The sequence below is a fragment of the Halichoeres trimaculatus genome, unplaced genomic scaffold (assembly GCF_033239565.1).
Source record: "Halichoeres trimaculatus isolate MK-OKI-2021-1 unplaced genomic scaffold, fHalTri1.1 fHalTri1_scaffold_12, whole genome shotgun sequence".
Classification (NCBI taxonomy): Eukaryota; Metazoa; Chordata; class Actinopteri; order Labriformes; family Labridae; genus Halichoeres; species Halichoeres trimaculatus.
In genome coordinates, this window is record NW_027437190.1 from 5,066,444 (window position 1) to 5,094,391 (window position 27,948).

General features: G+C 41.2%; 1 protein-coding gene across 2 annotated transcripts; it reads left to right on the top strand.

The window, feature by feature from the left end:
• Nucleotides 1–318: 318 nt before the first annotated feature.
• rgs22 (regulator of G protein signaling 22) lies at nt 319–27,873 on the top strand. 2 transcript variants are annotated; one of them, XM_074683716.1, is made up of 24 exons: nt 319–412; nt 507–535; nt 633–695; nt 778–960; nt 1,041–1,126; nt 2,690–2,865; nt 2,942–3,596; nt 3,854–4,015; nt 5,146–5,332; nt 6,528–6,650; nt 6,763–6,864; nt 8,749–8,943; nt 9,022–9,117; nt 9,233–9,414; nt 11,811–11,973; nt 14,958–15,122; nt 18,445–18,513; nt 19,107–19,265; nt 21,119–21,298; nt 21,395–21,574; nt 21,651–21,761; nt 25,155–25,254; nt 25,933–26,031; nt 26,114–27,873. In XM_074683716.1, the coding sequence occupies exons 1-24, from the start codon at nt 403–405 to the stop codon at nt 26,140–26,142; spliced, it is 3,504 nt and encodes a 1,167-aa protein (XP_074539817.1). In that variant the 5' UTR covers nt 319–402; the 3' UTR covers nt 26,143–27,873. The 2 variants fall into 2 exon arrangements, with proteins under 2 accessions (XP_074539817.1, XP_074539818.1); XM_074683717.1 differs by having other exon boundaries at nt 2,945–3,596.
• Nucleotides 27,874–27,948: the final 75 nt, after the last annotated feature.

Consider the following 27,948-nt stretch of genomic DNA (forward strand, 5'->3'; position numbering starts at 1 on the left):
ATCCCTGTACTCTCTTTGGTACTCTTATCCAACATGCAAATTAATTCCTCAGTATTTGGCGCCACCTTGTGGTACCTTGTCATAACTAAAGGTTTTCATTTTCAATAAGTAGACAGTTTTTTAATTCCCTTACTCCATGAGATAAAGAAGCTTGGTTTGTGATAGTCAAGCTGATCCTTTGAACATTTTGAGTTCAAACCAAGATAAAGAAACATGTTTGTTTTTGTTTCTCTGTAGTCAGAGCAAGTTAAACTTTTACTGCCCCCTGTGTTTTGAAAATGGGTCGACTTCCATAGCAACCTGCAGTGTGTACAAAATTACACTGAAAGGTTTGTGGCCGGCCAAACGCTCAACAGCAGCCACTTTGAACATACTGTAAGTGTATTTCTGTTGCAAGGAAACATGTGTGCAGGTAGGATCAAAACTTTTCTACAAAAAAAAAATCTCTTTACTTCTTTTTAAACTCATATCACTTTTGTAACTTGAGTTTTTCTTTTATTTCAAAGAGTTAACTAATCTGACTGCTGACAACTTTGTGAGTATTAACATTTAGTAACTTCTTGTACAGTTGTAAGAAGTCTGACTCTCTCAGTGTCAGTGGATCTTCAGTGTTATTTCTTCTCTCATTGCAGGAAACCTCTCTGGCCTCTGATGATTTATTGACTCATTACTTCAATGAGTTCTTGCGTCTGCCGGTAAAGTAGCACTAAGGTAGAAATGAAAGTTGCTTTAATCAAAACCGGATCATCCGTTGTAAACCCTAACATATTTCTTCAGTCCTTCCCAAAGGCTCTGACATACAACCAGGAGACAGGCTTGTTTGAGGTGGTGAGTGTGACCGCTGACTTTGTGTCCAGAAGAATCAGATATGATCTCTGCCTCAGCAGAGCACAGCTCCTCAAAGGTGACCCCACAATGCCAGTCGGGTCCTGTCCGGTTGATAACCGTTACACTGTTTGTGTGAGTAGATCTCTTTACAGGTGGTCGTATTTTCAGTCATGAGCTCTTTTACTGGAGTCTGTCTCCTCTGACCTCTGCAGTGTCTGGACAAAGAGGAAGGATTTCAGTGGATGGTGATGGAAAGGTTGCCTTTTTTTCTCCTGAGTGATTACTACAGTGAATACAGGTACTGCACACACAAAGTATCTTTTCTGACCTTAACTGTGAGAATAGATGTGGTGTACCTTCAGCAATCTAATCAAACAGATCTCATTATGATCCTCCCACTATTAAAACACCTGTTCATATTATCATCATGATAGTGTTCAGTGTTACTAATTCACATGATATTTGACATTATTTTAAAACGATGTCAAACTTTATGTCTGAGAGTGCACAAGCTTTCTCTGCGCACTACGTCTCCCTAACATATTAAACATTTTTGCTTCTAATCCAAACATTTTGTAAAAGTTTGCTTAAAGTGAGATGTGATCCTACCCATTAAAGAATGAAGATTGAAGTTAATGCAACAAAATTCAGTCACTGCAAAAATTTATGGATTCAGTTTTTTTGTACTCATATGCGCTCCATGGTGCCCCCTTGGGGAGAAAAAACAAACCCCCTCCAGCTACTCTAAGCAACAGGCCTGATTCTTTTTTCAGATAGTCTCTGAAATACAAAGAGGAAGTTAGGAAATTTCAATTCATTGTGAGATTTCCACTATTTAAAGGGTACGTTTTTGAACAAACTAGTTCCAATGTTTTTTTTTTTTTTTTGCCATATCATTTTCAAATTTATTGTGTCTATATGGAGGACTAAAATGGCCAAAAAAAAAACATATATATTCATATATACATACATAAATAATGAAATAAATATTGAATAACCCTATTTTCCTTTTAATAAAGCAAATTAACATTTTAAATAGTAAATGACACATGTGTAATTGCTAGAATAACTATATATATATATATATATATATATATATATATATATATATATATATATATATATATATATATATATATATATATATATATATATATATATCCTATTGGTGATTTTTTGTAACTTAGTGGGTGTGGCCAAAATCTGCTTCAAATTTCTCACACACACACACACACACACACACAAACACACAATTAACGTCAACCGCCAAACACATCTATAAGCTCCATTCTTGGATTTTCTAAAATCATCATCTGGAAATGCATGTTAGTACCTTTCACGTACATTGTCTGTTCTTTACCAAATTTAACACACATGATCCCAGTCCCACTTTGGGCCCAGATACAGATGCATTAAGGTAATGGGACACAAGTGATGCTTATACTCCTTTAAATGTCCTCTCTAAGAACCATAGACTGTATAATAAATGGACGTAGTCTCCCCAACGTCACCGGGTTCTGAAACAGAGCAGTGAAGTAAATCGGCTATCGCAGCCAAATTGAAAGGTAAGGCCTAGCACTTTGGGTCATACATCCCACCAGGTTCGATCTTGAGTAGCTGAACCAGTTTCAGCCTCTTTACCTGATCTCACCCCCCACTCTTACTATTTCCTGCTTTTTCCTCTGTCCTGTTCCCTGTCCCATTCCCTCTGGCTAATGCAGAAAAAGCCTGAAAATAATCACATCAGAAAATTAAAACTACAAATAGAAGCACTGATAAAAAAATCAACGGTGCAGTGTGTTATTTCCTGTACCATAGAGTTTGTAATGTGGGACTTATAACAAAGCTTATTTTTCTTCAGGCTTGCCAAACTGATGTCACAGCGGGACCCAAACCAGCGAAGGAAAACCACATCACATCAAACCTTTGTGTCAGCTCAACAGCCGCGTTTTCACTCACATTTCAACCTGAGCAATAACAACGCACTGAAAGTCCCGACATGTTCCCATTCTCAGGAGAACATTTCAGCAGACCAAGGTACAGACATGTGTGGGCTTCATATGTTTGGGCTGAAGACAGACTAATGTTCTCTCTCTTTCTCTTTGTTGTCCAGCAGCTGTGAGGTTTCATCATGTTTCACATCCATCATCTGAATCTTTCAACACTAAACCGTCTGATCCAGAGAGTCTTCGTACAGTTCCTCCCGTCGCCTCCTTTAACCCTAAACTTAGAGAAACCAAAGCTCTCTGCAGCTCAGAGGCTAACTCACAGCAGCACATTACAGCGCCACCAGCTGGCAGCTCAGAGGAGCAGCATCCCATGAAGCCTGGCAGCCCACAGGTCGACTCCACCAAACAGCAAGCAGAGATCACAGCTGCTGAGGTGGTTCAACAAGTGCTGAGCAATGCACTGAATGTAATGAACAGACTGAGCCAGACAAACACTGTGGGGTGTCCTGCAGAGCAGACACACTGTGGCAGCACAGGCAGGTCCTGTGGAAGACACGAGAGAGCAGAGGAGAGCCAGAGGGACAGAGGAGAGGAAGAAAAGACAAACAGACCTGAGACGAAATGTGAGGGGGGAAAATGGGGCACAGATCAGGAAAGTGCTCTTGATATTTGTTGCCACGGTCCCTGTTGTCATGGCACCAGACCAGGCTTGGGTGAGTTTAAGGATTTTTTGCGAGGGACGCCTGGAGAGAAGCTGCTCCACCTCTGGATGGATATAGAGAGGCTGAAAGCAACACGGAGCAGAGAGCGGAAGAAGAGGTAGACATCAGGACACATTCCTCCTGCTTTTCAGACAGGCCACTATTATTCTGATGTCTCTTTATTGATTTATAAAGGAACAGTATACAACATTGCACATAAATATAATGATGGAGAAAAGCCAACCAAAATGAAATGTGATAGTAGAATTTTGATCATCAGACCCCTCCAAAAAAATCCTAGGCTACTCTGTTTGGACTGTGTTGATACATGTCAAAGAATAACCTGATGTCTTGCTCTTGTGGTGCTTTGATCAGGTATGTTGTCTTAATGAGGAGCTGCTACCTGCTGAGCAGCAGTCAGAGCAGTCTGAATGTGGAGCTGCTCTCCAGGCTGGGACTCTCGACCCCTCCCTGCTGGTCCGAGGAGAGACTGTGCTTGATTCAGCCTTTTCTGACTGAGTCCCTGCTTTCCTATTGGTGAGACTCACAGCTCATTATGTTCAACTCATGTGAACTGTATGTGCTGTGTTTGTTTGTGTGTGTATGTGTGTGTATGTGTGTGTGTGATGAATATTATATGTGTCTGGTAGTTTGCTGGAGCTGATGATTCAACTGATCCTCCATCATCATCCAATATGAGGTCAGATAGTTAACATGGTGTGTCCAAAGTCAGGCCTTGGGGTCTGTTTTCACCAAGCTTATGTATTGATCAAGGTCACAAACCAGAGTCTATCCTGTAAGGTGTCACTAAACTTCATCGAGACTTCACATAGTCTACTTGTGTAAAGCTAAAACTGTGCGTTCTGCAGAAACTCAACATCTTTGTCTTTCAATGTATTTATCATGATGTAAAAATGTGGGAGTTCAGAAAACATATCATAGGACAAAAGACAAGATTAAAGTTATAAAACTAGAAAAGAAAAGTGGAGTATAAATTTAGTTCAGAATGCATGATCAGAAATATTTTGGTCTAAAAATGTTGTTTGAGGTCAAAATAGTCTGAATATGAAAAACAATCCTGATCAAATCCAGATCCTGAGCCTGCCATCAAAACATCCTCACATATTTTACCCACATTGCTCTCTAACGGTAAGGCCACACAATCCGGATGCGAATTGGCGTCGAGATTTCACTCAAAGTCAATGCAAAGACGCGTTTGGACACAGAATCACCCCGGATGGTGATTGGCTGTGCCGGGGCAGCCAATCAGCGATGTCATTCCCCCCGATGTCAATGATTTGATGACATGTAACGCTCCTGCCACTTGCTCAGACTCCAACCCCGCCAGAAGATGGAGGAGAAAATAATTTGTGCGTGTGTACTCTACAGAGACTGGAAAAAAAAGAGCAGAAATCATTTTTACAATTTCAAATTTTACAGGAATCACTAAAAGAAAGAGTGAACACATAGAGTATTCATGTGTCATCTTGAACAGTTCATACATATGTCAGTAGGAGCTGCTGGACCTCTTTGAAAACTGTTTGGACACACCTATCTTGGGGTTATGAGCTCAATACAGCACAAGCTCCTTGATATGTTTAATAAAGGCTTTGTGTGATTGCTCTTGTAAAAGTATTATATTTTCATCTGTCCTCCTGTCTTCACAGGGTCCCACGGTTCTGGACTTCTCAGAGTGCACAGAAACACTATGAAGACAGTCCTCATTCAGGACAGTGGACAGATCTGAGTATGAGCCCTATGTCAGGCATCCAGCACCAGCCTGGCTGTTTGACTCCGCCTCCTCTCTTTCTTGACGCCATCCAACCCCAGTCCTCCCCAACCATCCACACACAAGTAGGGCACAATGACGTCACACCACTCTGTACCCAGAGATCACTCTCAGGCAGCAACACAGACTGATTTCAGTGCAGCTCTGACTGTTTGGGTTGCCCACATGCTCAATGTGTGGTGTCAGGTGGAAAAAAAAAAAAGCATATTCATTCCTGTTTTTGAACTGCGAGGTTTTCTTTTTGAAATTAAATATACTTCATATTCCTGGCTTTTGAAGAGTAAAGTTATAGGGTTAAAAGAAGAGGTGGTTAAAGGGTTAAATTTGGCTCTAAAATTACAGCTGAAATACACCAGATGGGTCTACAGTCCGTCTCCGCTCCGTCAAAGCAAAGACAGACCAGATAGGTTTCTATTCAAGTCAATCTGTCAACTCACACTGGATCGCTCCATTGCTGTTCGGCAGGTGACAGCCCATACGCGACCATCCTATGTCTACAGGAGCTGTGACGTGTCACCTCACAATGGGGAAGCTTGAGTGGAACAGGAAGAAGTGCATGGAAACTACCCAAAAATACCCATTGACTTTCAAAATAAAGTAGTGTCCAAACCAGATCCATTTTAGCTTGATTTCGACAACAAATGGACATAATGAGCAGAGCCAGACCAGGAGTCAACAGGTTTGAGGTTTTACAGCCCAACATGAATGAAGAGAGACTTATCAATGGAGAGGGAAGAGCAGGAACTCCTCAGTCTGTCTGTCTGTCATACAGCTTGTCAGACTTAACATGCAGCTGGTGTAAGATGACGAAAGCAGTCAACAAGCAAACAGAGCGGAGCTGGACTGCAGATGTATCTGGTGTATTTGAGGCCTCTGGCAAAAAAAGAAAACAAAAAGCAAACAAACAAATTGGAATCAAAGTGTATTTATTTTCAATGGACAAAATAAAAAACATGTAATAAGGCCACAAAGTCCTTATTCATGCACTGTATATTTACATAAACTTAATGTTAAAACTGCAACAATGAGTGCATTTCTTACTTCGGTAATTTGTAAAAACACTACAGGCCTCTCATCTGACTGATGTTAAAATAAAGAAGGCTGTGTTACCTCACTAAGTGGATGGGTGTACTGTCCTCTACAGGGAATGGTAATGCTTCTTAACATGCACTACTTCAACTTTATGAAAATAATGTTTTGCTGTATTCCCTATATGCCATGTTTCTCATGAAGGTTTCCTCCCTTTGTGTGTGTTTTCAGGTTTACTCCAGCAGAAGTGAACCCCTGAGCAGCAGAGGGATAGAGAGGATGTTACAGGCTCTGTGTGTTGAACCATGGGCTGGTTTATACTTCACACACTTCTGTGAACAATCTGGAAACCAGGTACAACAACTGGTATATTTGCATCTTTAATTTGTATTGAACATCACATGAAAACATTTAAAAGCTGTATTTTGATACTGTCCTTTCAAACCTGGAGTGTCTTTACTTTTAGCTTTGGGAGAATGCAGTAAACTTCTGGACTGACCTGCAGCACTACCGTCAGCTGTTCTGCCAGGATGGACTGGACCCCTACAGAGTCCAGAGGGAGGCACAGGTCAGCACAAACAAGATACAAGAGGTTTCTGTTCAAGATCCAAGAATCTCATTTCAAACACAAAGAACAGAGGCTGTATAAGGCTGTACAATGAAAGCAACAAAAGTAGTTAAAAGTGTACAAAATTATAAGTCTTACTGCCATGGCCATCAAAACTCTGCAGCATGTAGACCTGATGAAGACGAACTGCTGAATGGTGGAGAAGGGTGATGTAAGGGTCTTTGAATGTGGCATGGTTGTTGATCTGAGAGTGTCACAAACTGCTGATCTACTGGGATTTTAACCCACAACCATCTCTAGGGTTTACAGAGAACAGTACCAAAAAGAGAAAACATTCAGTGAGCAGCAGTTCTGTGGGACAAAATGTCTTGTTGATGCTAGAGGTCAGAAGAGAATGGACAGACTGGTTGAAGCTGATAATAAGACAACAGTAACTCAAATAACCACTGGTTACAACCAAGGTCTGCAGAGGAGCATCTCTGAACACACAACACGTCCAACCTTGAGGCAGATGGGCTACAGCAGCAGAAGACCACACCGGGTGACCCTCCTGTCAGCTAAGAACAGGAAACTGAGGCTACAGTTCACAAAGCAACACCAAAACTGGACAATAGAAGATTGGAAAAACGTTGCCTGGTCTGATGAGTCTGGATTTCTGCTCCACATTCAGATGGTAGGGTCAGAATTTGGAGGAAACAACATGAAAGCATGGATCCATCCTGCCTTTTATCAACGGTTCAGGCTGCTGCTGCTGGTGTAATGGTGTGGGGGATATTTTCTTGGCTCACTTTGGGCCCCTTAGTACCAACTGAGCATGGTTTAAAGTCCACAGCCTACCTGAGTATTGTTGCTGACCATGTCTGTCCCTTTATGAGCACAGTGTACCCATATTCTGATGGCTACTTCCAGCAGGATAACGCTCCATGTCTTAAAGCTGGAATCATCTCAGACTGCTTTCTTCAACATGACAATGAGTTCCCTGTACTCAAATGTCCTCCACAGTCCCCAGATCTCAATCCAATAGAGCACCTTTGGGATGTGGTGGGACGGGAGATTCTCATCATGGATGTTCAGACGACAAATCTGCAGCAACTGTGTGATGCTATCATGTCAATATGGACCAAACTCTCTGAGGAATGTTACCAGTTGTTGAATCTATGTCACCAAGGATTAAGGCAGTTCTGAAGGCAAAAGGGGGTCCAACCCGGTACTAGCAAGGTGGACCTGATAAAGTGATCTCTTAGTGAGTGTACTTTGTGTGTTTGGAGAAGAATAGTGAGATAATATGTTGAACTTGATACATGAATTTAAATCATTCCTTTGGGGGAGTATCAGGGATATAAGTCATCCTGCAACACACACAGCTGCTCTGATTATTATTTTTAATTTATTTTTTATTATTTGTGCTGCCATCTTGACCCTTCACTAGGTGAAGAAATCTAAACACCCATAACAACCAGTGAGTCAGCCCCCAGCACCCTTCTTTTCCAGCTCTACACAAGTCCAGCCATAGAGAACCAACCAGTTTGACTACAACTGGACCAGGGAGCAAAGCTACACGATGTGGTCCAGAAAAGCTCACAGCCGAAGCGATTTTCCTCCAGTTAACATTCAGACTGACATTTAGAGGATCTTTCCACAGGCCTGATGGCAAAAGGGTTAAAAAATGGCATTAATGTGGTGTGATGGCAGCCGTGATGAGAGCGAGAAAATATTTTGTTTGAGAACATTTAACAGTGGTGATGATGGAAGTGATGGTGGTTTGGTGAAAAAAGAGGAAGAGATGACAGTTTTATGGGCCTTTCTCTTCTCTTCTCTTCTCTTCTCTTCTCTTCTCTTCTCTTCTCTTCTCTTCTCTTCTCTTCTCTTCTCTTCTCTTCTCAGTTGCTTTACTCCACTTATCTTTTCAGCTCTGCAAGAAGGAGTGTTGGTATTGATGAAGAGATCAGGAGGGAGGTGTACAGACGTATGACCCCGGCCTATGAGGAGCTGTTTGACAGGGCTGAGGATCACGCTCTGAACATCCTTCTGGAGCCGTGGGCCCTGATGGTCAGCAGAGACGATGAGTCCTTTCAGAAGGTAATCCCTGTGATAGCTCTGTATCTGGAGGAGACATGTGCTTTACAGAGAGTATATTCATGTTTGTTACGTGCTCAGGTGCGTTTGCTGGAGGAGGTGCGCTGTGTTGACAGTCATGAGTACAGGGAACTCCAGAGTCTTTACGAGGACTCATCAAAGCCCAGACTTGACCAGGTGTGCCAGCTGCAGTGAGTTCTTCATAAAATCACAGTTTAAAGAGTCGATAAAGCAATCAACCGGTGTCATTATTCCTGTGAACTCTTCGTTTGTTGCCACATCTCTACTCCAGTTAGAGCAGTGTGGGTCCACGCCCACTCTGGCCCCCTTTACTCCACTCTCAGAGGGCTCTGGGGACCCAGGAGCATGGTCAAGAGTGTCCCCAAATTACCAAGGTTACCGCCTGGGATCTTTACTTCGCCTTCGCCATGAGATTGGACATTTTATGTCCTTCCTCCAGGATCAGAACGCCAGGTGAGCTGGAACACCAGATTCACATTTAAATGTTGTGTTTAGTAGAACTTGTTTCCCCTAATTTTCCATGACTGACCTATGCCACTGCAAAAACTGAAATCTTATCAAGTGTTTTTTGTCTTAATTTCAGTAGGAAATATCTTTTTAGACTTATAATGAGCCACATTCACCTGACCAGTTCAGAAAAATGTCTTATTTCAAAGTATTTAAAGAAAAAAAATGTGCTTTGAATTGCTTAAAAATATCTGCTAGTGGAATAAGAGAAAAGTTAGTCACATTAAGACATTATTCTAGTTTTAAGCTTATTTTTTTGCTGATTTTTTTTGTTCCATTGGAAGTTTTTTTTTTCACTTGTTACAAGCAAGTCAGACCTCATTTTTGTCTTTACATAACTTAAAAAAGACATTTTTATGGATTGGTCAGGTGAATGTTGCTAACATTGAGTATAATAAAACAATTTATTTTTAAAATGAGACAAAAACACTTGATAAGATTTAAGTTTTTGCAGTGTGGATAAGCCACGGCCCCTCCACTTACTCAAACTATGAACATTCAGTAGGGGTGGGCGATACTGGGAATTTTGGTACCGATCCGACACCAAGTAAATACAGGGCTAGTATTGCCGTTACCGATACCGATACTTTTTACATAAAATGTAATGATGATCATTGAATCCTTTTGTTATTTTTGCCTTGAGTTGGTTGATTTTGATTATGATTATGCTAAAACACAGCACAAAGATTTTAGACAATAAAAACGATTTTATTAACTAACCCAACAGTAGAATTTTTTTTTTAACTGTATAAAAGTAAAGAAATAATTATTCTACCACCACAGGTGTTTTAAGAAAAAAAAATCACAAGTGAAAAACAACAAAAAGGTCTCTCCCATTTGCACAGAGAAGTGGCAGATGGAGGAAAGTAAAGTAAATTGCTGGACTACATAAGAGAAACTGCAGTATCAATCTAATCACGCTGGTACTGATCCAATACCAATACTCATCTTGGTATCGATACTATCGATATTTAGAACGATACGCCCACCCCTAACATTCAGTGACAGGCGCTATGGCAGGTGTCACAGTATGAGACATGTCACAGGATGCTGTTGTTGATTTTTGGAGACAGAAAGATCACAGATCATCTTTCAGTCACCAAAAGTCTCTAAAGTGCACATTGGAGGGAAATATGAGTCATTTTATTGTTGAGAAGGTTGATAAAAAGCTTCAGTTACAGACTAAATTTACAGCTCCCAGAGCAAACCTGATAAACAGCATCTGGTTAGCATCAGCATCTCAGACAACAAGACAGAGGATCAGCATTGGTCAGGACAAAAATACAACCTCCTTTTTACCATCTTTACCAAGAGTGTGTCTCTGTTAGTTTGGAGCTACAGGATTTACACTGAATCATTCAGCACAACGTTTGACAACCTTTGTTATCTCAGCTATTACAGATAAGCTTCAGAAGCTAAGCTTCAGAAGCTAATGTTAGCTTAACTAGAGCCCTTAGGAAAACAGCTAACAATGATGTACGATCACCAAAGAACAAAAACTAGAACAAAACAGGCCAAAGAAATCCCAAAAAACAAAGAGACATGATGAACAACGCAGCTAGGATCTCACGCTAGGCTAACTTTAGCTAATGTAAGAAATGTTAAAGATAACTATACGTTTTTTTTTTACAGAAAAGTCACAATCTGCTGCCTCAAAGACAATTTCAGCTTACCTTAGAGCAGATGGAGACATCCTTCTTTATTTGATTCACATACAGCTGGTGTTGTGATCTACTGCACAACTTTAGCCAAAAAGGACACTTTTCTCTGTTCAGATGTGGCTTTTAAAAGAGTAAAAAATACACCATGGAGCACAGATGGCCCAGTGGCCTAGGTCCTGCTCCATGAGGTTTGCCCTTGTGCAGGTGGCCTGGGTTCAAGTCTGGCCTGTGGCCTCTTTCCCGCATGTTGCTTCCCACTCATGCGCTGTTTCCTTCTCCCCTATCTGATTAAAGGCAAAAAAGCCCAAAGAAAAAAATCGAAAAATAACCCCCATCACCCAGCCTCTCAGGAAACCTTGTGTCGGAGTAGTATGTATCCCATGAACACCATTTGACCATATTTTCACTTAAAATCTCAGAAAAAAAACTCACATTTGAGTGTATGGGAACAGCTATACACACTGTGATTGGCTCACTGGGTTTGAGGGTGGGATTTAGCCATGGGTCAATTTTTTCAATCATCATATTCATTTTTCAGCATTTTGATGTTTGACATGAATTTGCATCATATTCTCATTAGACTGAAATATAGGCAGCATGGATATACACATAAACTGTGTTGTTTGTAAGACGTATACGTTGCTTACGTGGCTTGTTGTCAGCATCTGTGCTCCTGTTCAGTATCCATCTGACATGCTGGCTGGATCTGGAACAATACAAGAGGACTCCACAGAAGGAAGCGGCTGTGAGGGAGGAGAGGTCGTCTCATATTGCAACCAAATACCTCAACTGGAAGTACTTCTTCGGCCCTGACAGCCCGGCCACAACAGAACAACAGAATGATGTATGTCAGTCACTCCCCCCTATAGGAAACACAATACGTCCTTTTTTATTGGCTAACTTATTCATATTGGTATCATCAAAGCTCCATTAAAATGGGATCATTTCTGACTTTCTCTGAGAGTTTTAGAGAGGCAGGGAAGAAACATGGTGTCCGTGACATCAAAAACCCAAGAGAGGAGCTCCAGCTGAGACTTGACATCTAGATTTAATAAACAGAGGCTGCTGTGGCTCTCACACAGTTTCCAATCTCACTTCTTTGGCATCCCAAAGACTTCACGATGACAGGTCTGATAGCAGGATGTCAGAGGGAAACGAGAAGGGCATGGTTAGAATTTAAAACAGAAGAGGAGGAGAGAGTGGTTTGTGTCAGGGAAGACAAGAAAGATCGGCCTCGGTAACAATGGCAGCAGGATGAAGTCTCCTCTGACTTTTACTGTCTGAGATAAGGTTTCTGGGTTTGAGGGAGGCTCAGGAGGTTTGCTGTGAGGAGTGAGAGAGCAGCTGTGGTAATAATTATCAAAGGAAACTGCCTTTTTTTGGCCTGATGAATCCCCAGAGCTGTGTCAGATTAACTCATTTAAAGAGGAGTTAAGTTAACCAGTATCATAATAATACTGATACTTCTTTCACATTAATTTATCTCTTTGAAGGTAACCCTGGGTGTCAGTACTTGTTGGCCTTAAAAAGATGCTATTTCCCTATTCTACTAAAATCCTCTTGTGGTGACTTGTGAAATGTCCCAACTACTTCAAAAACATTTAACTACCTTTTAAGACAAATAGAGGTCATCATTCTTTGCCTGTGAAGTGTGTTTTGAGATGATAAAAAGTTGCATGAGATACAATCAGTGTTGCCAGCTTAGCAGTTTTGTTGTTATTTTACCACTTTTCAGACCCCTCTGGCCACTGTCTATTTTCAAAAGTGATAACCAGCATTTATTAGCAACAAAACAGCCAAAAACTACGAACACTGATGTATCGTGTCTCACAAGAGCAAGGCTGGAGCCACATATTTCAGTACAAAACTCCACCTAAGTTCAATGAAAAAACTGAACCCAACCTCAACTTCAGCCCAAGCTGATATCCTGTTAATACAGCCCCATCTTTTAACACAGGTTACACCTGAGCAGAGCTTGAAAATGACTGGAGAGAAGTCATAATTCCATCTATTTGCTTGCAAGTTGGATAGAGAATATGTTAAAGTAAGGCTAGCTGCTTCGTTTGCCTTTTATTGCATTTCACACATTAAACAACCAGTATCTTCAGTAAACTCACAATTAACCCATAGCTTGTTAGCTAACATTAGCAGCTCAGCCACATAGCCTCCACGCAAAACACCAACAAATACTCGGTAATTTAAATGAACTGTTACTCGCTCATTGATGATTCTGGCCCTCATAAGCTGATGAATTCAGCTGTAACTGCTGTTTAGCTTCAACTTTAGCCTCCAGTCATCACGCTTTAGCCTTCGCATGGAAAGAAAAATGAGTCCTCTGGTTCAAGAAAGTGTTAAGTTTTGTCTTTCGTTTGTTGAAAGTTTACTGCTGTCCTTTTGTTGTTTATCCCTCCATCACATCACATTTTCACTGCTATGAGCCTGGATTGCCTTAAGCATGTTCATCTAATGAATATTCAATTTGCCATGTGCTGCGTACTTAGATTAATAGTTATGATGGAAAGTACATTAGTGCTGTAGTATAGTAGAGCCATGTCTTCCCAAATCACCCTGGCATAGTTTTTTTTTTATTATTTTTTTTTTTTACAAAAAATTTAAACAAATACTTTGGTCTCTGTTGATTATTCTAACTGCTCTCATTCAAATGTATGCTAGGTGTGAGGCTTTTTCTACCTCAGTAATGGCGGTTCATCAACTCCCAGTGTTCCTCACAATTCATCTGCGGTTCTAAATGCGCTCAGGTTCAAATTGAAAAGGCTGAACAGAAGACATTGTGCGAAAGACTCACTAGATGGCAATAGGACCGCAGTGGCATCAGTCTATTATAAGTGGCAACACAGAGACATGCACCATTTGACATCATTACCCAGGATGCATTGCAACCAAACAACAATGGTAGTCTACGAGCAAGTTAATTTATTGAAATTTATAAAAACTAAGCCGTCTGTTGCATTTTTAAAATAGAGATTTTAAAGATGATAAAAATGTTTATCAAACAAGGTCCATTAGTCATTCAAGTTGGAGTTCCCTTTATGCTAATGCTAACTATTCAGGCATTTCCTGTTCTTCTAGATTGTGTCAACTATGTTTTTTAGTTCCAGAAGATTGACCCTCTCTGATCCAAACAATCACTCACTACCATCAATCACTCCTTTTCTGTGATAACACAGTCTGCAGGCATACTTCCCTTGTTACAGTTTATCTCAAAACTTCCACCAGAAACCTCCAAAACCTCTTTTAACTTATAATTTGAATGAGGGTGCCCATTCTAGTGAGTCTAACTCTACAGGGTTTGGCTGCGGCAGCTGCTCTCGCCTCTCTGTCTTGGTTCTTGTCTGCGTGAGCAGCTTAGAGAGACTGACAGCTTTACAGTTTTGGCCCTTCACTCTTTCGATCACTCAGTCATCCAGTCCACAGATTGGCCCTCCTTTCATCTGCTGACTCCAGCTCCAGTGCCACAAGTGGTTCTCATTTCTGAAGCCTGTCTGTGAGTGTATGTGTGAATGCTTGCCTTTGTGCCTGCAGAATGAGATGAGAGAAAATATAAAAGAGATATAAATATGAAGACATGGCCAGATCAATGTATGAAGACAGAAAGCAGACAGGGGAGATGAAGAGAACAGAGAGGTTCTGGGAATGATGGAGAGCGCTGCAGGAGTCAGGAAGGAGAGGTTTTTCCACTCATATGTTTCTCATTTTGTGAAAAATCTGGGAATCAGGAACTCTCTCTAACGTTAATTGCAAACTAATGAACGATCATGCAGCCTGCTTTTCCTCCTGACTCTTCTCTGTGTGTGTGTCTGTGTGTAGGTGTTGTGTTTGGCAGGTGGACACGAGCGTCTGACACTCGAATGTCTCTCTAACCCGGTCGTGGTGGAGATTCAGGACATCGTCCGGAGCCACATCGAGAGAGAATGGCTGCCTCTGTTTTTGTCGACCGCTGAGTTCACGGAGCGACAGAAGAAACGATCAAAGGTGGAAATCCAAACACTGCTCCAGTGTCTAACTGTTTGTTACCAGGCATTAACACAGCAGCATAACTGACCGTACAGATCACAAATTAAGTCAAGCAAATTCTCCACAGCTCTCCAACATCCAGCTTTCATTTTGTTCTGGTAATCTTCTAATTTTAAAGAGCAGTTTGAAGGTTTACTGGGGGAATACGTCCTTTAAATCCTCAGTACTGTGCAGATACAAAAACCAACAGACTTTCAGAAGTTTACTGATCCTCTCTAAGCCCCAGATTTATGGGACTGTGATTAAACCAGATATTTGCCGAGAGCCTGAACTACAGGGACAGACTCTGAGCAAGAGGGCAGAGTATTTCTAACCTTTCCTTTGGATACTTCTGGTGCTGTTTGGTACAAAAAGTTCCAAGAAGTGAGTCTTTATTTTCAGACCTTATGTTTCATGATCATTGGTGATTGAAGTTTGTAAATGAAGTCAGTGTGAATCTAGTTTTATCCAGTTTTGTTTTTGGCAGCCATCTTGGATTTAGTCATTTAGATGAAATTGTTTTTTAGTTTAAGTCATATTTTCGTCATTTCTAAACGGGATAGTTTTCGTCCAGTTTTAGAGAAAAAAAAAGAGAAAATATAAGTCTGTTAACAAGTTAATTTAGGTTCGTGAGTTTTGGAAAATAGAATCGAGGTAGACAGGTTGTATCAAGTGTTGTGAATTATTAGACAACAGTTCACCTTAACGCTTTTACACAGTAACCAGATTCCTTACCAGATAGAAAGCTCTAGCTTAGAGTTTCCCATTGATGGACATTCAATGCTGCAGTGCTGCACTTCATTACTGTTGGGCAGAAACTTTTAATCTACATATTTCAGCTAGAAGTGTGAAAAATGTTGATACAGCAATATGTTGCGATACTTGACCTGTGATACAATATTGATATTTCAACTCTTAATTCTGATATTTTTGTTAAAAATGAAATTTATGGTTTAGGTGTGTTGGAAGTACAATACGTCTTCTGCACCTCCACTTCTGTAGACGGCGCCGAAGAGCTACCCCACTGTATGTTGCCCATATATGTATAATAAATATAACCTTTAAGTAAATTCAAAATAATTTATTCCTAAAATTGATGATGTAGGTTTTGATAGTGTAAACATCAAATTTAGTTAGTTTACAATCATTCCAAGTTTATTTTTTACAGTGTAGCAGACTGATCAAATAACAATCTTAGTCATGTTTTGTACAATATTAGATTTTTTTAAGAGTTGCATTGGTGGCAACAAGTGACATTTATCAGTCTCACCAACTGCCCACGTCTTTCACCCAATATTTTCTTTGTAACATTAGTTTAAGGTTACCGTAGTTGAAGTGACAAACTTGACACACTTTGTGTTTTCACATTAAGTGTTTGTATGAAACGCTGCATTTGACTTTCATTATTTCAAACACAATAGAGAAGTTGTTTTCAATCAAATAGTTAACTGTGTAGAGTATCGCAATTTATCTCAATATGGTGATATTGTGATAATATCGTATAGTGACCAAGTATCGTGATGAGTATTGTATCGTAAGTTTTTGCCAATATTCACCTCGAATTTCAACTCATAATTTTTCATGAACTGTAAATATCAAATACATCAGATTGCTGATAAGACTGGTTAATTGTTTGACCATAGACCATAGTTTTACATTGAACCTAAAATCCATTTCTCTCTTCTCCATTGAGTCTATGTTTGGTTATAACCTCAACTCAAAACTACCTCTTCATTAAACTCACAAAGTAAAAACTGGATTTAGGATATCTCCAGTTATTATAGCTTATTTGCAGTTAAAGCTGGCTAACTGAAGTTTGTTAAAGAAGACACATCTGATAACAGAGCTGAAGATGTCACTCAACATTAGTGTCTTTTTAACATTGCACTTCCCATTTAAAAACCTTGAGAGGGATTTCTAAGTGATTTTGAAAAAGTTTGAGTTTTTTACACACTTGCCTTTTCTTAATCCGTGATTTTAAATGACGTCACGTTAGCCTAAATTGTTAATTTGTAAATGCTCCATCTGCTCTCCAGTCATTTGCTTCAAAACAAATGCACGCCTTGGTAAAGGCCTTTGCACATTTAGTCTATTTTTTTTTTCGTCAAAAATTGATGGATGTTGAAAATAAATTTGACCTCATGTTATGTCAGTCATATTTGAACACTGATGCTTAATTTTTTTTTTTCAGGGCAGTTTAGATTTTCTGATTTCTTTCCCCCTTTTTTTTATCACATCTGCCCAGGTTGTTTTGAGGGTTGTTTGACTTTTTCAGAGACACTGCGGGCAACATCATCATCAACATCATCATCATTGAATTTAGATGGCAGATTAAACCATCGAGGACAGAAATGTCTGACACATTTTCTGTCATTTTGGGCTGTTTGGATGATAAATGAAGACTTTGCTCGATGATTCCATTTTTCTCATACTGTGAATTTTCACAATAGATAGAAAATTTAACGCACCAGATTCAGTGTGCAAGATATCTGGGTGACGTGGATTCAAAAAATTTATCGATAATGGACTCGGTGTGCAAAGGACTTTGGACAATAGCAGAATAAGCACAGTCACAATTTGCCATTGTGACTGTGTCCTTAAGGTCAGGTCTTGACAACAGTGGGTGATGGTGCTGGTGGGAAATAGAGTCTTTATTCTGGAAAAATACTGCTGATTCCTGCCACAGGTGTCCTCATAGAGCCCTGAATGAGCACAGAATTTAACACAAGAAGAACTGATTAACTGTGGTGATTAGTTATCTTTTCTTTCAGGGGGAAACTTTTATTGTGATTCTTGATCAAAGAATTCATGTCTTGATGGTGATGACCTGTTTTCTGTTCGGTGGTCTGAGAGGAAAGAAACACTGAGTGTTGTTGGCGTCCACCACTCTCAGGTTGCCTCATTAGTTTTAAGTCAAATTTCAGATCCCCATCCTCCGCCTCATTATGGGATCAAGTTCAGCATGTCGGGTCATCAGGATCTGCTCATTAAGTAATGAGAGGAAGATGTAGTTAAGCATGAAACACTGAGGGAGGGGATACACAAGAAGATGAAAAGATCATCATTTGGGGCTCAGGTTGTAGAAATCAGATAGTCAGATATCAGCCTAACGTAGGGATTAGAGAAATAAGATCAGAGGAAATAAATCCAGAGAGAGGTGAAAGGTAAGAAAGCAAAGAGTGCTTCAGTTACTGCCGGGCGCTGAGCAGGGAGGTTTGAGAGCCGCTCGGTTTCTCTGTTACTCCTAATTTACTCAGTGTCTTCCCTCTGACCCTGGTGTGTTTGTGTTTCTGTGTGGTAGCCCCAAGCAGCAGACAGGTCCTGGCTAAACCCAGAGCGCCGGCGCAGGAGGAGGAGAGAAGTCTGGAAGGTAAGGGGAAATCCTCTGGGGAAGCTGGATATTTGGATATTTTGAATGGAGAGAAATAAGGCATTTCCTGGCCTGAAAGCGCGTGTGATTTAGTTCATGACTTGGCTCCCAGCTCTGGCTTTGTCAAACACCATTTTGGCCGTGTCGTTAGTTTTCCCAAATTGAATCCAGGATAAATAAGATTAAAGCATCAACATAACTAACCTTCCTTTAATAACGTTGGGAGTGTTTTCCATGCAGGCCTGCTCTCCTCTTTCTCTCAGCTGAACTCAGATATAAAACATGAACATTTCACATTTGAAGCAGGATGATTACAGGAAGGAGTTTTCATACATGATTGTGATTATCATCTATGTGATCATTACCTCATCTCTGGCAGAGAGCGGCTTTTCCCAGGGAGAAGGAACCACACTGGTTCAGGAACACAGTGTACACTGCCTTTAACTGCACAGATGAGTGGTGTTTGGTTTTATTAGACCTGAGAATGTGTTTTAATCTATGAGAGGTTCAATGAGAGCTCCTTCACTCAGCCTGTCTGTGTTTTCATGCTATGGTTCCTCCAGCTGACAGTGCTTCACTGTGTGTCCCTGCAGGCTGAAGGTCTGTGGATGAGTTCCTCCAAAGAGATCCTGCTGTTCCGACGGGTCCTGCTCAACCCGGTCACCTGTGTCCAGTTCCAGCACTTTGTCTTTCTGAAGGGAGACTTCCTGGAGAATGACCTGCTCTTCTGGCTGGAGGTGCAAAGGTATAAGGTAAAAGAAGCATCAATATTTACACCTGGCAGAGCTGCTGGCTCACATGACACTCCTGCAACATGATCCTCTCCTTATCTTCATTAGATATGGTTTGTTTGTTTTCTCTGCCTCCTCTTTAATCTGTCAAAAGAACATCATCTTTAAACATTAAAACAAGTCTGGTGCCACAATGCAACGTTACCCCAGCGTGAAGCAGGAACCTGAAACCTCCAGGTCACACTCAGAGCACGGAGTCTGTCTCTGCACTGATCTTTGAGGTGTCCTGAGCTGGACTTTCCGTTCTTCAGTGACTGAGATAGAAAAGGTCATTAAAAGACATGAGCTGTTCTCTAAATCAGAAAAAAAAACACTGGCAGGAAGGAACTCTGCTCATTTTAGTGGTTGCTGCTGTAATCCTCATGTTGGCCACGAGAGGCCAGAGTCTTCATGCTGGAAACAGACTCTGAGTCTTTTCCCACCTGACACCTTCCTCCATCGAGAGAAACTAAAAACTGTGCTGAAATACAGTCCTGATCTAAATCTTAAGACCAGTTGAAAAATTGCACAAGTTTTGATTTGCACTTCAAAAGGTTCTGGGAAGAATTTCAAAATAAAGAAGGAAGATATGCAGAGCGCAGATGGCCTAGTGGTTTAGGTCCTGCTCCATGAGGTTCGCCCTTGCACTGGTGGCCAGGGTTCAAATTCAGCCTGTGGCCTCTTTCCCCACTCTCACTCTGTTTCCTGCTCTATCCACTGTCCTTCTCTATCCAATTAAAGGCATAAAAGCCCCAAAAAATAAGTTCAAAAGAAAGAAGAATTGGGAGTAAGCAGTTTATTGAAAACAACAGTTAAAGCAAAACAGTCTGTTCATCAGCTGATCAAAAGTTCAGAAAACCCTGAAACCCCCTAAAACAGAAATCGAAGTATGAAAAAAGGAGTGAGTGATGAGGAGCTCCACTGTTCTTGTTGATCTCTTCCTGCTTGATGTGAGTGTTTCCAGGAGGCTGTGGGAACGTTGCTCCAAGTGGTGAAGATGTCTTCATGGAGGATCATCAACTGTCTGGACCTGATGTCCATTTCTGTAAACTTCCCTCTCCATCCATCCCCAAATGTTGTCAGAGTGATTTAGATCAGGGGAACATCAGGATGGTCCAAAGAGTGAGCTGGTGAGCCAGCCGCCGTTTGACCCCCTGACCAACCTGAAGCTCCATTGGTCCATTGAAGGAAAAAGCCCCAGATCATGATGGCGCCCCCTCCACTGTGCCGCCGTGAAAACATCTCCAGTGGGATCTCCTGGTCATGTCAGTAACGTTGAAGCCATCAGGACGTCAAGGTTCAGCTTTTTCTCCTCAGAGAATCAAACTTTCTTCACCTTTCAGTGTCCCATGTTTGCTGCTCTCTGAAAAAGTCCAAACGGTGACTTTGTGGCGTTGAAGGAGACGAGGTCTTTGAAGACGTGTTTTGTTCCTTAAAGCTCTTCTCTCTCAGATGGCGTCTGATGGTCACTGGGCTGCAGTCGCCTCCAGTAACGGCCTTAATCTGGATCATCCTGTGTTTTGGGTCTACCTCTGGACTTTTTTGTTCTCTAACCTTCAGGATCTTTGAAGAAATCCAAAATGTCTGTCTTACTGCGTCCAACCTCAGCAGAGATGGTGTGTTGTGAGAGGTCTTGCTGATGCAGCCCAACAATCGACCACGTTCAAAGAGAGAAAAGTTTTTAGTCTTTACCAACAGGAGGTCATGACAGAGAGAAAACCTGACAGGAAATGAAACTGTGCAGATTAAATTTGTGGAATGTTTTGACTGGTCTTAAAACCTTGATCATGTGTGTATTGTCATGTTAAATCTGTTTCTTGTCCTCTTGTATCCAGGACCTGTGTCATTCCCACAGCGATGAGGCGATCATCCAGCAGAAGATCTCCACCATCATCAGCTGTTTCATCAACTCGTCCATGCCCCCTGCCCTGCAGATAGACATCCCTCCTGAGCAGGCCCAGCACATCCTGGACAAACGCCACGAGCTGGGCCCGTACATCTTCAGAGAGGCTCAGGTAGTGATGGGTTTGTCACAGAGAACAGATTGTTGGCCGTCTCTCTTCTCTCTGAGTTTCAGCTGCAGCTGTGTGCTTTGCCCCCTGTGAATGCAGATGTCAGTGTTCAGTGAACTGCTGAAGTATTGGCCCGAGTTTCAAGAGCTGAGCAGCTGCGTCCGACAGGAGCAGCTTCTTCCTCTGCTGCAGGAGAAACGGGTCACACACAGAGCCAGAGTGAGGAGGATGAAGAGGAAAGAAGAGGAGGAGGAGGAGATGGAGAGGAGGAGAGCTCAGGTGAGGGGAGATTAAAGGTTTTCTAATTAAATTTAACGATGAAAACTAACTGTTGCACCTGTTTAATGTTGTCTAGAGAAATCTGGAGAGACATGTGTCGAGTTTTGAAGAAGAGGATGAGGTGGATGATGAAGCTGAAGTAACAGAGGAGCAAGAGGAAAGGAGTGAGAAAACCTCCACACAGTGGGTAAGGAGCCGACTCATGTGTCTGAAGGGGAAACGCTGTAAATGTTGAGCTTGTGTTGGGAAAAATGACTCAAGTACAGCTGTTGCAACACCAGGCCCAGACATGTAGGGCAGAACTGTGAAAAACAAAGTGTCCTGACTGCTTTCATCAATGATTTCACACAAACAAGGAAGAAGACTGCCTGCTTCAGGAGTGAAAAACTGATCTCTGGGAACGACAGTGATTTTAATTAAGACATTATATAAAAGTCTGTGGGAAAAAAAAAAAAAGTTTTCTAGATAAAATCCAAATTGTTGGACTATTTTCATCTTTCATTTTTCAGTGTCAGCTTAATTTTGTTCAGCCCATCAAGTTTAGAAGCTGTTTGTGACATTTTTGATGCTGCGTGGCCATTGAGTTTTCATTAACCATGGGAATGATTCTGCTTAGTGTGGTGTAAAAAAGTTTTATATTAACAAATGAAGTTAAAACATCAGTGATTAGTTTCAGTGACTTTGTTGAGTGTTAAAATGAAAAAAAAATTCTGTGATGAAGCTCCACACAGGGCCTGTTAGAGCCCGATTTGTAACAAACTGAAATATAATAAAACCCAAAATGTAACAACTTGTTTCATTTTGGGTCCTTGTTACATTTCAAGGGCCTGTATGCACGTCCAGTCATTACAAAAATGGGGCCTTTAGTTTTAACTATAGACGGTATGAATAACGGACTTTGTGTCCCCGACGACACTATCTGTTTCTGAAACAGACTTTTGAAGCAGATCGGCGATCACAGCCATAACAGAAGTGATGGGGGCTTCCAGTACAGCTATAGGTCACCAGTCCATCAAGTGACCTGAGCCTTGCCTCTGATTAGGCAAGCTTGTGATCTTAGTATCCTCTGAACCTGAGTTAGAACCCCTCCCAACAGTGTGTGCCCGTAGTAAAATTAACGACTCAGATTTGGTTAGTTTTTTGAACCAGGCTGTAAATAGGTTAATTTCTGCTTTAAAACAGCTTTTTTTGACTTGGTGTGTATGCGACTTCCTGTTCTTCTGGAGCCAGCCTCAAGCAGGCACTGGAGAAACAGCAGATTTTAGCACTTCCGCATTGTCCCATATTCTTAGACCAGAGGTTGCCGCTTGGTCTTAACGTACTGTTGTGGACTGGCCCATTTGGCTGTAGTGTTAGCTGCATGCACGACTACAAATAATGGGAGAGTTAACTAATTACACCATGAAAGTGATGCATGTGCAGAACATCATATATCAAGGGAAAACCCCACCCAACAATTTCAAGTTGTGCAGGCCTACAATGCATAAACTGCAACACGGCGAGTGGTAACAGCATGACTTAGAGGAGATCAAGAAAACGATTTTTTTTCAGTGGAAGAAATAGAGATTTTATTTGAAGAATATAGAAAAACACACAGAGAACAAGCAAAGAGAAAGGGACCGTGTGGATAAAGATCTGGGTAACGCTTTATATTAAGGTCCTGTAATAAGCATTAATAAGACCTTTGTAAGTACTTATAAGATGCTTATTTACAATATTTGTTTATAAGACTTATAACAGCTTAATAAGTGTTTAATAAGGCCATTGTAATAGTTACTACAAGACAACTTAATCTATAAGCTATATGGAACCTAACCCTAACCTCTTTGTTTTTTGTCTTCTGCTTTTGTCTCTCATAAGCCCTACCCCAGCCCTTCCCCTAAACCTAACCATTCAGGGCCCCATGCCTAAACCTAACCTGTGGGGCCTCACGCCTAACCCTTACAATGACCTTATTAAACACTTATTAATCAGTTATATAGTCTTATAAACAAATGAAAATGTCAATAAGCATCTTATAAGTACTTACAAAGGTCTTATTAATGCTTATTACAGGACCTTAATAAAAAGCGATACCAAGATCTTGAATGGAGGCAGCTGTGACTCAGTGGTAGAGTCGTCATCTCTCAATCAGAAAGTTGAAGGGTTCGATCCCTGCTCCTGCAGTTACGTGTCTAATTGTCCTTGAGCAAGACACTGAACCTAAAATTGCTCCCATTATTGGTCAGTGGTGTGTCAGTGAGTGTGGTATCTAAAACTGATGATTCCCAATGACTGTAGTATCAGCCATCACTGGCTGCATTTACCTGCAGTCATTACCCTTTCATTTGGAATACTATCAATAACATGCGCACAGCCATGTAAACACCAATAACCCTTTTTTAAAAAACAGAACATTCTCATATTCCAGTTTTTAAAACATCCCAAATCCTCCCCGGGTTCCTCCTTTTCTAACCTGGACATTTGGTCATGTTTACGCCTATCAGGATATCTCCATCCAAAGGGACATTAATCTGTGTTCTGCTCATGTTCTGTTCACAAGGAATCTTGGTCTTTTGAGCCCAGGAAGTCCACCGTGCCGCTGCTGTTGCTATGGTTACAGGAAGAAGAAGCTGAAATGATGCATATTGCGTCATGATGTCCTTTGTGCATTGAGATGTTGTCTGTGCATCGCTGTTTTGATCGGGATAGCATGTAAACAGGAATAACCCTGTTTGCTCGGACATGTAAACGGGATATTCTCAATGTTTCAGAACCCAGACCTCAACCCAAATATTGACTGCATGTAATGATGTAAATATAGCTGGTGTGTCAATGTGGTGTGGATGGGTGAAATAGATCAGAAGTGTAAAGCTTTGAGTGGTTGTAGAGACTAGAAAAGCACTATATGAGTTAAGGTCCATTTATCATTTACAGAGAAAATGGTTGTGGTGTTGCTGAGCACGCAGTCGACAACCTCAAAAATAAGATGAACAATATAAAGCTGCTTTGTGGAATAGGTACCACTGCATTGCCCCAATAACTCAGTGAATAACTCTACAAGCAGCTGTTTGGTGGACTCCAACTTTTGTTTTCTTGGAAGGATCCAGATGTAGCAAGTGGACAGCAAAGCAAACTTGTAAAACTGACAGCAGTGAGCCTCGCTGGTTACAGACATCAGTTACCTCCCTTATCTCATCTGTTGACTGAAAAATGTTGTGTCTCTTAAATCTAAATTTGCTGTAAAGCTCTACATCCTCGTACTTTTCCAAAGGATTCATCTGATCCCTAAATATCCGCTGTTTTTGCACATTTCATCTTAGACAGTAGCGCATGACGTCCACCTTCAAATCATCAAACAGGAGTAGAAATCCTGCTGTTAGCATCTGTAATGGTGGGGTCTATCGCCATCAAATTTAATGTTCTGTTGTGACGTTAACCTGGCTCATTCTTATCGCTAATCCATTTTTTTTTCACCATTGGTACGAACTGTTTCATTGCTGATGGCTGGACGTGCATCAGGCCCAGGTTGTTTTTCTAATCCCACTGGATTTAACCAAACGTCTTGATCTCTCTCCTCTGATATGACTTCTGTTTTCAGCTGTCGTGGTCCTACTCCAAGTACATGGCCGCTCTGAGACGAGAGGAAGCACTGCTGAGGAAACAGAGTGAGCTGGAGGCCTCTTTCTCCACAGTCTCTGGTACACATGTACACACACACACACACACACACACACACACACACACACACACACACACACACACACACACACACACACTCACACACACACACACACACACACACACACACACACACTTCCCTTTTGTCTCCCAAGGCTCGGTAACATTATTCAGCAGTGACTGCTCTCTGCTACCAGACAGACTAAACGCAGGAAGCCATAACAGTAAAAGGACATTTAGCCTTTCCCACGGTAGAATCCAAACCACATTTCCAAAGCTCTGATCGACCCTCACAGTTCAAGTTGTCAGAGCTGATTTCTTATGCTGTACCGCTGCCAAAACACACACTTTAGCCCGTCCACTGAGTGTCAGTTTTCTGTGCAGGTATAAGACCAAACCTTTGATGCGTGGACATGTACATGTGATGTGAAATGAGTCAGAGTTAGGAACAGAGTATATGGAGTGTTTTAAATGATGGGACCTGGAGGAGAGAGGGTCACAGACTTGTCCTAACATCAGCATGATGGAGACCAGTTCACATTAGACACTGAACATAGATGGAGGACAGATACGACCTTTTTTAACCTTTTAATATAACATTTTGACCTTTTTCAGAGGTGGCGGTTTGCTATCAGTTTGTTCAGGGGCCATGTGAAACTGTCTACGTTTAAAGGTCTCATTTAACCATCTCTTTCCAGAATCATCTTCTCACTGCAGCATCAGGTCAGGAGGCAGGAACTACATCTCCCAGCAGCCTTCATCATGCTCCTCCAGCAGGGGGGGTAGAGGGTTTAACGGTGAGTGAATACAGCGGTGAATAAAGACAGCGTTAACACACAAGAGTTACTCCTCTGCTGACTGACTGCTGTGTTACTGCAGGAAGGGTCACAGCTTGCAACAGGAAATGACTCCACAGTGAATGAACTGACTTCATTCAATTCAACTTTGACACAAACAATGAGGATGAACAACAACTTGACTGGAGAAATGATGCTGAAAAGAAGAGGACAGCTGCCACCATCATCTGGACAGAGGTTGAGGCTCAGTCCAGGCCGAAGACCACTTTCTGAGAATGTGTAACAAAAAACAAAGGTTAACTGCTTCTCTGTGAGTCTTATGGACTCCCTCACTGTTTGTAAACCGTTAAAGCTGTGCATGCATTTTGGAAATGGAAGTACGGCAAAATACACTGAAAAACAATATTTATGCCTAAAAAATATATATGTTAAAGAGCAGTTAACAACTTTGCGTGGTGTTTAAAATGAATAACTCTTTGTTTACATCATCTCAGGATATTTACAGACCATCAAATATAAAAACTTAAACTTTTCAATAAACCATGTGCGCACAGACTGCAGAGTCTGAGGATCCAGAAAACTACGTCCAGACCAAGGACTGAAACAAATCTATCCAAATAAAAATGAAATAGTATTTTAGGATTAATAACTATCATAGTTAATAGTTTGATAATACACTGTATCATAGTTTTACTTTAAACATAATATTTGCTTCTGTTAACCATAACTTATTAGTGCACTTATTATTTACTTCCTATATTGAGTCATAACTTTGACCCCAAACCAACTTTTTACTAACCTGCACAATGTAAAATCTGGATTCAGAGTTTCATTAGTTAATATGACCTGGTTAACTGAGGGTAACCCAGAAACACATTCAATAACTCACAGCCTCAAAAGACTCTGGGGTCAGTGTAAAGCATGACCCTGTTTAACTGTGACTGTCAGTCGATAATCACCAAGCTGCAACCTGTGGTCTAATATTATGAGGTAATGGGGAAGTTCTAAAACCTGCAGTTTGTAGACTGTCCACTTGAGGCTTGCCCTGGAAATACTGGAAACCACTAACACACCAAGCTAACCAAGACATCTCTTACAGCAGAAATAAACAAGTTTACAGCCTGGTACCAAAAACGTTTCCCATTTAGTTTCTATAGTGGCACACTCTCAGTGCGTTAACATGCAGCTTAAAGGTAGGGTCTGCAGGAATTTTCTTAGTAAACACAACATTCAAATTATGCTCCTCCTCCTTGGATCAGTGCCAGCAGCAGCCCACACCCACAGCCTCTGACTGTGGCTACATAAACACACTCACTAGCCCAGCAACCACCTGTAGCATTGTGTTTTAGTATATTATACCCTGTGTGATCATCACTTAGTGCGTTTACATGTAGCCAGTAACCCTTTCATATTCAGAGTACTAGCACTAATATAGTTGCACCAGCACCTTGTAGACACCAATAACCCTTTATAAAAACCTAAAACACCCCCTGGGTTCCTCCTTTTCTAACCTGAATATTTAGTCATGTTTACATCTATCAGGATATCTCCATCCTAAGAAACATTAATTTGTGTTCTGCTCATATTCTGATCGCAAGGAATCTTGGTCTTTTGAGTACAGGCAGTCCACCATGGTGCTGCTGTTGTTGTTGCTGCTGTCGCTATGGATACAGCAAGACGAAGCACTGCATCATGACGTTTTTTGTGTGTTGAGATGTTGCCCGTATGTTGCTGTTTTGACTCATATACCATGTAAATAGGTAGTACTCTGTTTGCTCATGCATGTGAATGGTTTATTCCGAACATTCCAGAAACCGGATTATTGACCTTATCCTGACATATTAGCTGTGTCCCAATTCAGGGGCTGCAGCCTACGGAGGCTGGATTTGAAGACCGATTACGTCACAGCGGTGCGTC